At 46.0% G+C, this 14,507-nt stretch overlaps 1 protein-coding gene across 1 annotated transcript in view; it reads right to left on the bottom strand.

Annotated features, from left to right (window-relative positions):
- Positions 1-12,565: 12,565 nt before the first annotated feature.
- Positions 12,566-14,507, bottom strand: part of FAM120A (family with sequence similarity 120 member A) — a 104,114-nt gene continuing 102,172 nt past the window's right edge. Inside the window, exon 18 of the mRNA XM_082842586.1 lies at positions 12,566-14,472. Coding sequence (XP_082698712.1) covers positions 14,161-14,472 — 312 coding nt within the window. The 3' untranslated portion in view covers positions 12,566-14,160. The remainder of the gene's footprint in view (positions 14,473-14,507) is intronic.

Genomic DNA, 14,507 nt, shown 5'->3' on the forward strand with positions numbered 1-14,507 from the left:
ACTGCTGAGGGAGAAGAGGGACCGGGGGACCTGCCAGGAGAAGGTGGGTCGGGGGACCTGCAGGGAGAGAAGGTGGACTGGGACACCCCTCCAGGGGAGAAGGTGGGCTAGGAGACTGTCACCTGGAAGAAGGTGGGTAGGGGGATTCCCCGGGGAGAATGTGGACTGGGGGTACAGGGGGAAGGCAGGTCTGGGAGACCCTCTGGGTGTGAGGTGGGACCCCGAGGAGGAGGACGACGTCCTTCCTGGTTAAGAAGGCCGAGGAGCAACTACTTGGCTCTAAGTTTCATCTGATAAGCAGCGGAGCAGGGGGCAGCCAGGGGTGGGGGGTTCCTCCTGTTCCCTCCTCCTTCCTACCTTACCGACTGAGTTTCTGGCTGGAATACAACTTCCCTTTCCCCCTTACTCCTGGCTGGAGACAGCCCACCCTCCCTCACACGATCTATGGACTTCCCTTGATGCTCAGTCCTCAGAGGAGGACAGAATTCAGGGGACCCGGGAGCATGCTGGGACGGGTCAGCTCTGTAAAGAGAAAGGAGTTACCTGGAATTTGAGCTGCCCAGGAGCCCTGGAGGGAGCCCCCAGGCCTGGGAGACCTAAGGTGCAGGGAGGACAGCAGGTCCCAGGCCTCCTGTCTGTGTCCCAAATTGCTGAGTTCTGCTGGTGGCAACAAGGATATAGGAGGAGGGGGGAACCGAGAGGTGCTGCAGTGTTGCTCTGGGCCCAGCATCCTTTGCCCTGAAGTGGTCCTCCCTCCTCACCTGTGGTGGTCAGGCTCTTTGTTGAGTGTGAGATGGGGAGGGGGCCTGGCTCTGAGGGATCTTTTCCCAAGGCATTCTGTAGCAGGCTCTCCCCTGCCCCCTACCCAGCTGCTGCATCCTTTGGGCATCCGTGATCATTTCAGGATGCTAGAATAGAGCTGGCTCCTAATTCAGAGTAAGGAACCTGTCTGTGCTCCCTCACTCTGTCGGTCTTCCCCACCCTCCCTAAGCAAAATATGCATGGTGCTAGGAGATGCTGGCCACCACAAGCACAGAATTCCAGGCTTGGGGCAGGAAACCTGGCCCAGCTCACCTCACAGAAGCATCCCTGACAGGTACCCAGCCGAGACCTACAGCTGCTAAGGGCAACTTGCTCCACTTGTAGGCAGCTCTCCCTCCTGTTGAGTCAAAATCTGCCTTCACATTGTCAGCCACCTTCCCTCTACAGGTGACCCCTCAACCGCAGCTTCAGCGGTTCAGCTTCAGGGACAATGTGAGAGTGGGAAAAAGAAGATGTTGAAGGGGGAAATGGGGAGAAAGGGATTATCTCCCTCCCTCACCCTCTCACACATTGGTGAGCTGCCCAGGATCTGGAACACAAGGTCTTCCAACCTGAATTCTAGCCACCACGCTCCCCTCCAGAGTCTTAGGGAGTGACTATTAAGCATTGTCCACAATTAACACCCTAATGTGAATTGGTGCGGATAAACAGTACTCAGCCTATAGATCAAAGTCTGCAAGGAGGCCCCGAAGAGCCTGGCCTGGGCACTGCTGAGTTACCGTCCCCCATGGCAGTACAGAAGCACTTAAACTAGCAGTGTCCGCATCCCCCCACTTATCATCCATCGAAGCCAGAAACTTCTGGAGACCAACTTGACTGTGGGCAGTCCTCATCTCTGCCACTTCCATTTCCTATTTTACAAATAATGATAGTAGGTACCCAGCATTTGTCAAATGCTTACCAGGTACAGTGCACTGTGCTTAGTTCTTCAGACATGGACCAGAACTCACCCAGCTGCTTATAAAGCACTCAGCATACCCCCTAGGTAGTGATTATTACATACGCAGCACTCACATTGACACCTTAGGTGTTACTGCTGCCACTTTAGAGATAGGTATATAAACAGGTATCAGAGAGAGGTATAGTACTGGTGCCATTTTTCAGAAGTGAAAACTGAGGCCCAAAGCAGTTGAATGCCTCATGGAGGAGGTCAGCTGGCTAGTGAGAGGAAGGAGCAAGCCAGGAACCCAGACTTCTCCAGGGCCTAAGCCTGCACTGCCGCCCCTCTGTCACCTCCCAGGGCACCCTGAGCACATACACTAGGCATGGGAGCCCATCCTTGACCCCCAAGTCCTTCACTGCTGACCTCTGGGACGGCTCTGGTCACCCTGCACCACACACCTCTACTCCTTGCCCTCCAGGACTCCCCTGTCTACAGCTGTGTCCAGTTGCATCTGGAAGTGTCCACTGAAATACTTTCCTGTTACTCAAAGCTCTTCCAAGGCTGCCTGCCAGCTACAGACTAAAATAAGACTCAGTATGGGTCCCAGACTCTTCCTCTCTTTGGTTTCTCCCAATGAGTTCCCTCTTATCCCCCATCAGAAAGCCTGCCTTATCTCTATGTCCTCCCTCTTTCTCATTCATTTACGTCAACATATATTGAACATCTGCTGTGTGCTGAGCAGTGTTGTAGCCATGGAGCACTCAGCAGCCCCAAGTGTTGTGGAGCTCATATGGCAGTAAAGGGAGACAGCAACACATATAGTGGGCTGGGTACCACAGTGCCCTGGGGAAACTGGCACAGGGGTTGGGGTGGGGCTGGGCAGAGGCGGAGAGCTCCTGAGGTGACCTGGAAGCAGAGGCCTGGAAGGGGTGAGTCGAGGAAGGAGAGCGAAGGGAAATTACTTGCAAGGACCCAGAAAGGAATAGGGGTGGCCTTAGCACTCTGCCACGCTAAGCTCAGTGGCCCCTCCATGTGGTCTGCCCATTACCTCAGCATCCGTCCCCCAAGTTTGTCTCATTCTCCAGGGCACAGCACCCATGTGTCTGTGCCAGCATCAGGACCTCACCACCCACCCCAAGAAGCCTGGCATGCTGTAGGGGTAAGGTGGGTGGGCTTCCAAACTACAAGGCCATGTGCTGCCCCTCCGCCCTGGCACTCTGGTGAAGTATGACTGCAGTGCCGCATACCCTGCAGTGAGCATCTGAGGACAAGACGTGTTTTATTCACCTTATTACCCAGTGGAAAAGCAGCATCTTCCAGTATGTATTTATTCACTCACCTACTACTCAACAAAGTGTACTGAATTGCAGGTACAGGGCTTTTGGTTTTTTTTTAAATTGTGGTAACATACACAGCATAAAGTTTACCATTTTAACCGTTATTCGATGTACAGCTCTGTAGCATTAAGTACATTTACAATAATGTGCAGCCATCACCATCATCCATCTCTACAACTATTTTCATCTTTCCAAACTGAAATTCTGACCCTAACTCCCCATTACCCCTTACCTCCAGCTCCTGGTAACCACCATTCTACTTTTTGTCTTTATGAATTGGACTACTCTAGGGACCTCACATAAGTGGCATCATACAGTATTTGTCCTTTTGTGATGCTTATTTCACTTAGCAGAATGTCCTCAAGGTTCATCCATGGTATAGTATGTGTCAGAATTTCCTTCTTTTTTAAGAACGAATGATACTTCATTATATGGCTATGCTACATTTGGTTTATCTGCTTACTGTTGATGGACACTTGGGTTGTCCCCACCATTTGGCCATGAGTATGGGTATACAAATGTCTGTTCAAGTCCCTGCTTTCACTTCTTTTGTGTGTATACCCAGAAGTGAAATTGCTGAATCATATGGTAATTCTATTTTTAACTTTTTGAGGAACCACCATACTGTTTTCCACAGTAGCTACAGCATTTTACATTTCCAACAACAGTGCACAAGAGTCTTAATTTCTCCACATCTTCATCAACACATTATTTTCTGGTTTGGGATTTGTTTTTTGTTTGTTTTTTTTTAATTTTTTTTAAAGCCATCCTAATGTGTGGGAAGTGGTATCTCATTGTGGGGTTTTTTTGAAGTAAATATTTTTATTTTGATTGATTTCTCAATGTATAGTTCAATATAATAGTTTTTTGTTTTGTTTTTTGCGGTACGCGGGCCTCTCACTGTTGTGGCCTCTCCCATTGCGGAGCACAGGCTCTGGACGCGCAGGCTCAGCGGCCATGGCTTACGGGCCCAGCCGCTCCACGGCATGTGGGATCTTCCTGGACCGAGGCACGAACCCGTATCCCCTGCATCGGCAGGCGGACTCTCAACCACTGCGCCACCAGGAAAGCCCAATATAATAGTTTTTAATGGCAACAATTTGGTTCTACTGAAACTCCATGATCATTGTGGTCTTGATTTGCATTTCCCTAATGATTAGTGATGTTGAGCATCTTTTTATGTGCTTATTGGTTATTTATATACCTTCTTTGGAGAAATGTCTTTGCATCTTTTCCTCATTTTTTATTTGAGTTGGTAAAGCCCAATTCATCTGTTTTTTCCTTTCGTTGCCTGTGTATTTGATGTCATATCTAAGAAACCATTGCTAAATCCAGTGTCATGAAGCTTTCCACTGTATGTTTTCATTTAAGAGTTTTGTAGTTTTAGTTCTTAAGTTTAAGACTTTGATCCATTTTCAATTAATTTTTGTATAGAGTGTGAAGTAAGGGTCCAAATTAATTCTTTTGTAGGTGGTTATCTAGTTTTCCCAGCACCATTTGTTGAAAGGACACTCCTTTCCCCACTGAATGGTCATTGCACCCTTGTCAGAAATCATTTGACCATATGGGCCAAGGGTTTATTTCTGGGGTCTCTATTGTATTTCATTGGTTTCTTTGTGTATCTTTATGCCAGCACCACGCTATTTTGATTACTGTAGCTTTGTGGTAAGTTTTGAAATTAGGAAGTGTGAGACCTCCAACTTGGCTCTTCTTTTCCAAGATTGTTTTTGCTCTTCTGGGCCCCTTACAATTCCATATTAATCTGAGGATTGGCCTCTCCATTTCTGCACAAAGAGCTATTGGAATTTTGACAAGGATTGTGTTGAATCCGTAGATCACTTTGGGTAATATTGATATCTTAACAACAGTAAGCCTTCTGATCCATTAACATGGGATGTCTTCCTATTTACTTGTATCTTCTTTAATAGCTTTCAGCAATGTTTTATATAAGTTTTCAGTGTACAGATATTTTGTCTCCTTGGCTAAGTTTATTCTTAGGTATTTTGTTTGTTTGATGCTATTGTGTGTGGAATTATGTTCCTAATTTCCTTTTTGGATTGTTCACTCTTAGTGTATGGAAACAAAACTGATTTTTGTATGTTGATTCAGTATCTTGCACGTTTGCTGAATTTGTTTTTTAGTTCTAACAGTTATTTGTAGAATCTTTAGAGTTCCCAAATCTTGATGATTTTACATGACATAAGATCATGTTATCTATGAACAGAAATAATTTTACTTCTTCCTTTCTAATTTGAATGCTTTTTAAATTTATTTTTCTTGCCCAATTACTCTGGCTAGAGCATCCAATAGCACGCTGAATAGAAGTGGTGAAATGGGCATCTTTCTCTTGTTCCTGATCTTAAGGTGAAAGCTTTTTTTAGTCTTTCACCATTGAATATGATGTTTGGTTTGGGCTTTTCATATATGGCCTTTACTACACTGAAGAAGTTTCTTTCTATCCTAGTTTGTAGAGTTTTTTGTTTGTTTATCATGAAAGAGTGTTGAATTTTGTCAAATGCTTTTTCTGCATCAATTGAGATGATTATTTTTCCCCTTTATTCTGTTAATGTGGTCTGTATTACATTGATTGTTTTTTTTTTTTTCTTGATTTTAAGGATGTTGAACTATCCTTGCATCCCAGAAATAAATCCCATTTGGTTAGGGTGTATGATCCTTTTAATATGCTGTTGAATTTGGTTTCCTAGTATTTTGTTGAGAATTTTGCGTCAATGTTTATAAGGGATATTGTTTTGTAGTTTTCTGTTCTTGTAGAATCTTTGTCTGGCTTTTGTCAGGGTAATGCTGGCTTCATAGAAAGTATTAGGAAGTATTCCCTCTTCAGTTTTTGGGAAGAGTTTAAGAAGGATTGGTGTTAATTTTTCTTTAAATGTGTGGTAGAATTCAGTGCAGCTATCTGGTCCTGGGCTTTTCTTGGTTTTTGATTATTGATTCAATCTTCTAAATAGTTATAGATCTATTGAGATGTTCTATATCTTCATGATTCAGTTTTGGCAAGTTGTATGTTTCCAAGAATTTGTTCATTTAATCTAGTTATCCAATGTGTTGGCACACAACTACTGCAGATGTTATAGCAGTGAACAAGGCATACACCATTCCTACCTCCAAGGAGCTCATATGCCAGAGCAGGAGACAGAAAACTAATAACTGTCTTGCGGGGAGATGTCAGAAAGGACATACCAATTCAAGGTTGGATGTGTGCTTTTGTATCAGATGAATCCATCTGATGAATGCAAAGAAAATTCTAAGAGCTTCTTGGGCTACTTGGACCATGGTGATCAGAACCAGAACCAATTGAAATGAACAGTAAGCCACAGGAACTTTGAAAGCCTTCTGGGTTTTTCTGATGGGTACGAAAGTGTGCCCTTCTTGTTGTCCATCTCTAGGATGGCCCTGTGATGTTTGGAAGCAGTGAGTTTGTAGACCAAACTCACTCAGCTGGATGACCATATAATTTATTATCCAAAAGGGTGCTATTAATAAAACACCAGAACAGGGGCAAACAAGGCTATTCTGGTCAAACTGGGACCAGGGTGGCCCTCCTATAGCCCACACTGGGGTCACTCAGGTCTGCAGGGATAGACATGCACAAATGCCACGAGGGGGTGTGGCGCGATGTGGTCTGGCTAGGTCTGCTATGGGTGCCAGTGCCTGCCAGACACGGCAGGCTAAGGCCAACCAGGGTACCCACCCTGATGCAGCTCAAACTCTGCCTGGGTAATTCCCACCTGGCTTCCAGGTCATTCATCAGAGGATTCCCTGACACCTTCCTCCACCACAGTAAGTTCCTCCTTTCCTCTGCATTTTCCTTCATAGAGCATATTAGCATTGCTGTTGCATTTTCACATGGGTTTATTTTTTCTCGTTGCATTTCCACATGACTGTCCACTCAGGTGACGTGACACAGCACAGAGAAGTCTCTATTCTGCTCATGGCTGAGTCCTCAGCAACAAGCACAACGCCAGCCCCACTGGGCCCAGATGACCAACAGGTGGACAAAAGGACCGATGGAGATCCAGGGATCTCTCTAAGCAGGGAAGACCTAAGATCTTTCTTCCCAGATGCATGGGTTTGGGAGCACTTGTATAGGACCCAACATGGTCGCTGGGTTGATACCAAGTGAGGACAAGACCCTCAGCCTGAAATCAGCCTCCATCTGTCTGAGAGGCAGGGCCATAGTTCTTGCTACCAGGCAGGTTCATTCCAGGTAGAACCCTTCACATTCAGGTCTGCCTGGGCCATTTCCAGTCACTGTTCTGGGTGTCAAGAAAAAAGAAACACATGCAGCCAGAGCTAAGTCACACCCAGCTAAGGGTCTGGGGTGGTGGTGCCCACCCACCATGGTTTCAGAGACCCCTGGGCAGAGTACAGTCTGCACTTAACAGGACAGCAGCATGCAGAGCGTAGCAGCTTCCTGCGGCTGCCATGTCAAGGTACCACACTGGGTGACTTAGGACCACAGAAATATGTCATCTCAGGGTTCCAGGGGCCAGAAGTCTAAGATAAAGGTGCCAGCAAGGTCATGCCCCCTCTGAAGGCCCCAGGAAGGGTCTGCTCCAGGCTTCTCTCCAGCTTCTGGTAGCTTCTTGGCTTGTGGTAGCATCAGTCCAGTCTTCACATGGCCATTTTGTTCCTTTGCGTGTATCTGTTTCTGTGTCGAAATTTCCCCGTTTCATAGCGACACCAGATTTGTTGGGTTAGGGCCCACCCCACTCCAGCAGGACCTCATCCTAACCTACCTAATTACATCTGCAATAACCCTATTTCCAAATAAGGTCCTACTCTGAAGGACTGGGGTCAGGGCTCCAAAATATGAAAGTGGAGGGGATACAGTCCAGCCCATAGCACAGGGTGAAGCATCTAGTGCAGAGCTACTTTGGCCCTGTCTACAGGTCCTCGGGTCATCTGTGGCCCAGTCTGTGCTAGGGAAGCTAATAGAGCAAAGAGCAGAGGACAAGCATGCAACAGCCTAGGCCCACATGGGCAGGGCAAAGACAGGGCTCCAGGCAAAGTGGCCTCTGCAAGGTTCACTTGACTAAGTGGGGATTAAGGAGTAAAAGAGGGTAATAAATTAGTCATTCTCAGGAAATGTGAGGGTAGAATAAGTTCCCTGGAAGAGAGAGCTACTCCTGAGAACACCTACATCGGGAAAGAACAGGCACCCAGTGCAGCAACAGGCTCCCTCTGAGGCCAAGAGGGGGGACGAGGAGGGAGGTGTCGGAAACTCTTTGTCCTTGCAGGCAATCATATGGATGAGGGTACAACTGCTGAGTTATTTCTTAACGTTCTTGCCTTGGCCTGGGATTTTGGAATCAGGAAAGAGCCAGGGCATTAGACGTTCTCTGTCAATTAGAAAATGGTAAACTGAGGGCACAGTAAACCTAAGAAGGGATATATCACCCTCGCTGGCAATCGAAGCAATGCAGATGAAAACCAGAAAACCGTTTTCTGCGTCATTCTAGCAAAGAGTCAGGGTCTGGTCAGCACCAAGGACCAAGACAACCTACCCTCACATCCCACCCTTAGGCAGTCCTTCTGGTGAAATGCTAACCACCTGTAGGGTGTGCATGCCTCCCAGGCTGTGACCACCTGGAGACTGGTCACAACCTCTGAAGGGCCACCAGCATGCCCAGAACCTTCACCCTGCATCATTGGCTTTCCCTCTCACTCATGAATTCTCTCCATCCACTGCTTCCTAATCCGGGCCCGAGCCTGACCCCATTCTCCACAGACCACTGTCCTTCTCATCCCCCATCCCAGAGGCCCTCCCTGCCTCGCAACCATCACCCTGTTTTATTTTCCTCATCTTCTTGTCTGAAATAGTCTTATTTGTACATAGGTATACGTCACCCAGCCCCCAACTGTAAATGCCCATGAAGGGAGGGCCCTTGCTGCCCTCTGAGCCTCAGGACCTAGGGCAGTACCCAACACAGATGCTCCATCAATACTGGGGGATGCCAAAATAAAGCCATGTCCAGCCACACGGGGCAAGCAGGTACTTCATGGCGCAGCTACCCGTGGAATCGTGGGGCTATGGAAGAATATGAAATGGTAGAGAGAAAGAGCCATAAAATATTTTGTAGGTGGGGAGAAAATGTTATAAAACATGTATAATGGTTTATTTTCTGCAAAAAAAATTATATATTACATAGAAAAATGAAAGAGAGGCCAAATATTAACAATATGGTGATTAAGAATATTAACAGTATAGTGATTTTTCTTTTCCTTTTTGTCTACCTATATTTCTTAAAGTTACTACAATAAACATATTACTTTTGAAACCAGAAAAAAAAATCAGTAGAAGCTATTTTTCAAAAAGGAAGAAAGGGAAAAGAAACCATCAGCCCAGGAGAGTATGTGAATTGTCCTACGAGCAACGCTGGGGTCAGAATTCAGTCCCGAGCCCCAGAGTGCCACGCACAGCTGCTGGTCCCTCACCTATTTCTGGATGCCACTCAGGCCATCCCCCGTGATCCTAGTGACGTGGGAGAGATGGCCAGCCTGTCCCCAAGCAAGCGTGGTGTGCTCGGCCTCCCTTTGCTTCCTGCCCAGACCTGTGCCTCCATCCCTCTCCCGTCTCCAAAACACAGCGTTCTTCTTCAGCGGGGAGGACCTGCTCCAGAGAGGAGCGGGGGTGGGGAAGGGGAAGGGCAGCATCATGCAGATGTCATGATGGGGAGGCACTGCTGGCATCTGGGGGTAGGGGCCGGTGGCGCTGAGAATACAACCCTCCCTGAAAAGACAGTCCAATGGAGGAAACTTGACAGGCGTTTGCAATTGACACTAAATTAAACGTGCTGGTGAGTCCTCACTGGAATTGAGGTTTCTGTAAAGCGGAAGCCCCCACCCCCGCACCCCACTGCCTCGCAAAATGAGTGCAAGCAAGGACTGGGGGGCCAACGTGGCCCTTGGTACTGTGGACCAGAGCATGATACGAACGCAGAGGAGCTCGAACCTACGTCCCTGAGGAACGGTGGGGCCAACACCATTGACCAGACAAGTGTCAGAGAGGAGAGGTGTGGGTGCTTCCTTTATTTCCTCCAAATCCCAGAGCCACAGCCTGTAGGAGTAGAGGGTTAACAGCATTTGGAGTCTGCACACCTGTCAGAACCAGGAGAACACTCAGGGCTTGCTTGGAACAGACTAGCTCAGGACAGTGCCTCGTGAGTCCCGGGCACCGGGAACCGTGGTGGGTCCCACAGAGGCGTAGGTGGCTCCCAGGCTATAGGGACATGCGGTGCCGGTGCCCAACCCCAGAACTGGAGGGTTTTCTTTTCTTTTTCTAAGACCAGTGTAAATAACAAACATTTATTGGTATCACTTATGGTAGAAAACGAGTTCCTACACCAGATGCACATGACCCAATTGTTAAATAGAACATTTTCAAGGTGAACACATATCCTAACCCAGATTTTTTACCTACTTTTGATGATAGCCAATTCCTCCTCGCCCCCCACCCCAAGACACGTGAGCAACTGCTAATGAAAAGCAGTAAACAGCTACTTGGGCGACAGCATTTTCAACTCCACTCCAAGGTGAAGATTCCAATCACATTCGAGACTTTTCTCTCAATTTTCTCCTAAGGAAAGTTCCTGAGTCCAGTTATTTACAATATTACAGCACTAGCAGAGCAATGTCTACAACTCATCTTTGTCTGCTGGTTCTTCATCCCCAGTTTGGGGAGGGCCTGCATTTCCATAGTTCGCTAATAACTGGCTGAACAATTTCTTCTAGCTCCTTCTTTTTAGCTTTGAAATCTTCGATGTCAGCATCTTGGTGACCGTGTAGGGAACCCGGCCTAGCTCTCGCGGTCCCCGAGGATCCGGTCAGCTCTCCGCGCGCGGAACTCGGCCTCAGGTGTCGGCAGTGTGGACACCGAACCGGCCACCGCCGACCTCCCGCGGTCGCCTCGCGCCTAGCCTGGGTAGCAGCGCTGGTAGGCAGCGGAACGCAGGACTCACAAATACGAGTAAAGAGGTGCGCGCGCACCGTCAGCGCAAGGAGGAACGGGCCTGCCCTACTCAACGCCCCGCCCTGCCCCGCCCTACGCATGGCCCCACCCCCTCCACGCAAGGCCGGAAGCGCGCATCCCGGGCGCGTCTTCCTCTGACTAGGAGGCCGGGCGGGCGGGGCCTTGAGGCGGCCCTCCCCTCTCCGACCCCGGCCGAGAGCGCGCGCCCGCAGTCCCAGCATCTTTGATACTACGTCTTCTGACACCGCCCCCTCCGCCCCCGTCTCTCCCGTGTGGCCACTCCCCTCTGGCCCACCCCGCGGAGGCGGGGACACAGCCCCACCTCCCCGCACCTCCCGGAGAAGCGGTTCCGGAGGAGCTGGGCGGGCCGTGCGTAGGGGAATGATGGACTAAAGGGCGCCACAAAGGCTCTGAGCGTGGGCTCCAAAGGGCACGGGACAGACCCTGTCTCCACCGCTCACTAGCAGTGTGGCCTCCAATAAGTTAAAAACCTTCGGTGGTGGTAACACTGTCATCCTGATAGCATTGCTGTGAGCATTAATTGAGCTGAAACACCTAGAACAGTGCTTCTAAAAAAGCACGTCCTGTATCATCATTGAAGGTGTTATTAGAACGTGAGAGATTTACAGTGGATGTTCACAAAAAAAGGACCAAAATGTATTAAATGCCTACCGTTCACCCCTGTCCTGTGCTAAGCACTCAGAACTCAATGATGTAAAAACATATGGGGAAATGGCGGAGAAGAGACAAATTTGCCACGCACAAGAATTCCAAATAATTTACTAGCTAACTCTAGCATGACTCCCCACTCGTGAGTCACTCGTGAGCCACATGGTGGCTCTATCAAAGAGCACAGTATGGAAAGGAGTAGGAGCCGGCAACCTTAACAGTGTAGAGACCTGACCAACACTAACTCAGCCAGATGATCAAGTCGCTATCAATGGTGATAAGGCATGTTAATTTTATGCAGCCTAACCCCAGTCCACTCATGAAAAAAAAAAAAAATCAGACGAATCACAGTTACAAGACATTCAACAAAATATCTGACTACTCCTCAAGGCTGTCACAAGATCACCAAAAACAAGGAAAGTCTGAGAAACTGTCAGAACGAAGAGACTAAGGAGACATGACAACTAAATATAATGCGGTAGATACTAGAACAAAAAAGGACATTAAGTAAAAATGAAACAAATCTGAATACTGTATGGATCTTGTAAAAAACAAAAAGTGGTTTAATCAAGATCAAATGTATTTCTTCCTTGGGCTTTTTTTTTTTTAATTAAATTTCTATTTCTAAGCCTGCTCTATTAGAGAATGTCTTTTTTGTAACTATGAAATTCAGACATCAGCATAACTTGCGTTTTGACCACATATGTTTCTTTAGAGCTAGAAACCTGGAATTACCTGCAATGGGCAAAATATTTCTAAATTTTGGTTATTTGACTAAGCTCTTCAGTAGCTGTCTCAATTTGAATTAAACCTTAGTAAAATGTATGTTTTTACAAGGAATTTAAAAGCCGCACCATCTTTATACTAAAAGAATAAAGATTTTTATTAAGCATTGTAAGTTGCATTCAATAGCCTTCAGATACACCACACCACAACCCATCTACAATCAGTCAAACCCAACAGCAGTTCATTCTTGCACAATCCATGAGTTAGGGCAAAACTCCCTTCAACTTACAGTAAGATCCTACTCAGGTCTTGCGGGCAGGGATTGGGGAATTACATCTCATTTCTGATCACTAATGTGTGATGAAGAGCATCAGGAGAATTATATGAAAACGAATAAGAAGTGATTCTGATTTCAAAGTACATTGTTTGGAAACATTAACAAAAACATCAAAATGATATAAGTATACCTGCTTCTACTAAATTCTTGATGGGAAAGTTCTCAAGAACAAGCAATTTGTTTCCTGCTACAGAAGGGGGGGTTGTTTTTTTTTGTTTTTTTTTTTAAAGATCAAAGGGATTTTTTTTGTTTTTCACAGAATTTCATATTTTGCTAATATGAAGGCATAAAACAGCAACAAAGAACAATAATGCATACAGCAGTGAATACACCAGGGTAATGTTGATATTCGAAACAGCTAGATAATTTGGGGGGTTTTAGAATAAATGCAACAGAGGTCAATAATCACAAAATTTTAAGGTTAGAGCAAGATCAGTCAATGACTAAACAGAGTTAACATCTTTTATAGGACTATTACTGATTATTAGCATTTTTGTTTTGCAAATGGGCACATACTGGTAAGAATGGAAGAAAGGACAATAACATGCATAATATTAACTACACACTTTAAAAATTATGAACCATGCAGAAGTTTAGCTCAAGTAGTAGCACTAATGGTCTACGTCCGATTCAAAACCACATAGTTCATTGATCACAGATGCATGGTATTAAGTCACGAAAAGTTTCAGAACACAGTGTGTTGATTTTGAAAGGTCATTTGCATCTTCTATGATTTCAACTTTATCTCCATTTAACTTGCTTGTAAAGTATGTATGATGTACTGTATATTTAAAATCAGCAGAACGGCAATATTACTCTATAGTTTTTTTAGTTTTGATAGTTGCACTTTTTTTTTTAACACAAAAGAACCACATCAACAGTGATGAAATTTAAGTAAGAAAGAAAAACTGTGGTTGTGCCTAATTTCTTTCGTAATCATAAAATCAAAGCCTTAGACAAAGCTTTCTTGTGAACAGTAATGCAAAATCAAAGATAATGGCATACATATGGTGCCAAATGCTAAAAATGATATTTTAAGCTATATATACTTAAAGACTGCCAAAATTTGTTTTCTTTATAGTTCAAGAAACACAGCTATAGGCTTTTGTCATTAACCAGTTTAAACTTTGTGTGTACTTCATTTTAAGTGTGGGAGTCAAATGCTCTTCATTTTCTTTCTCTCTTTTTGTTTTATTGTAGCATTTTGACTACAACTGGTTAAAACTAAAAATGTGTTGTTTAAATCTCTGATATCAAAGAGGGATCCGAATTTCCAAAGTCCTCATTTTTCTCTTACGGAAAGGAAAAAATGTACATAACTGTAGGCTCTCTTTCTCTCCAGATATTCCTAAATCCTTACCCTTCCAGCATCCTTCACCCTCTATAAAAAATAAGTTTACTCTTCTTTCTTTAAGACAGCTGCCTCCAGAGCATCAGCTCTACGGCAAGCACTGTCTGTACTTAGTGCATTTAAGTGAGGATTTGTATTGCACGTCTTAGAGTCATTGTTCAAGGCACTTTCCGAGTGGCTGGGGGCCCTGGTGTCGCCCGCGCTCCCATTCATCTGGGGAGCCGGCTTCTCCTCAGCCACCGCTCCGTTTTCAGCCAGGGACCCGTCTGAAGACACAGCGGAGGATTTAGATTCCCCGGATCTCGACTTCAGTTCTTTGGCCACTTCTTCTGCTGAAGCAGCATAAGGAGGCTTGCCCTATTTAAAATGAAGCACAGCAAGCGATAAGGCAG

The sequence above is a fragment of the Leucopleurus acutus genome (genome assembly GCF_964270905.1).
Source record: "Leucopleurus acutus genome assembly, chromosome: 7".
Classification (NCBI taxonomy): domain Eukaryota; kingdom Metazoa; phylum Chordata; class Mammalia; order Artiodactyla; family Delphinidae; genus Leucopleurus; species Leucopleurus acutus.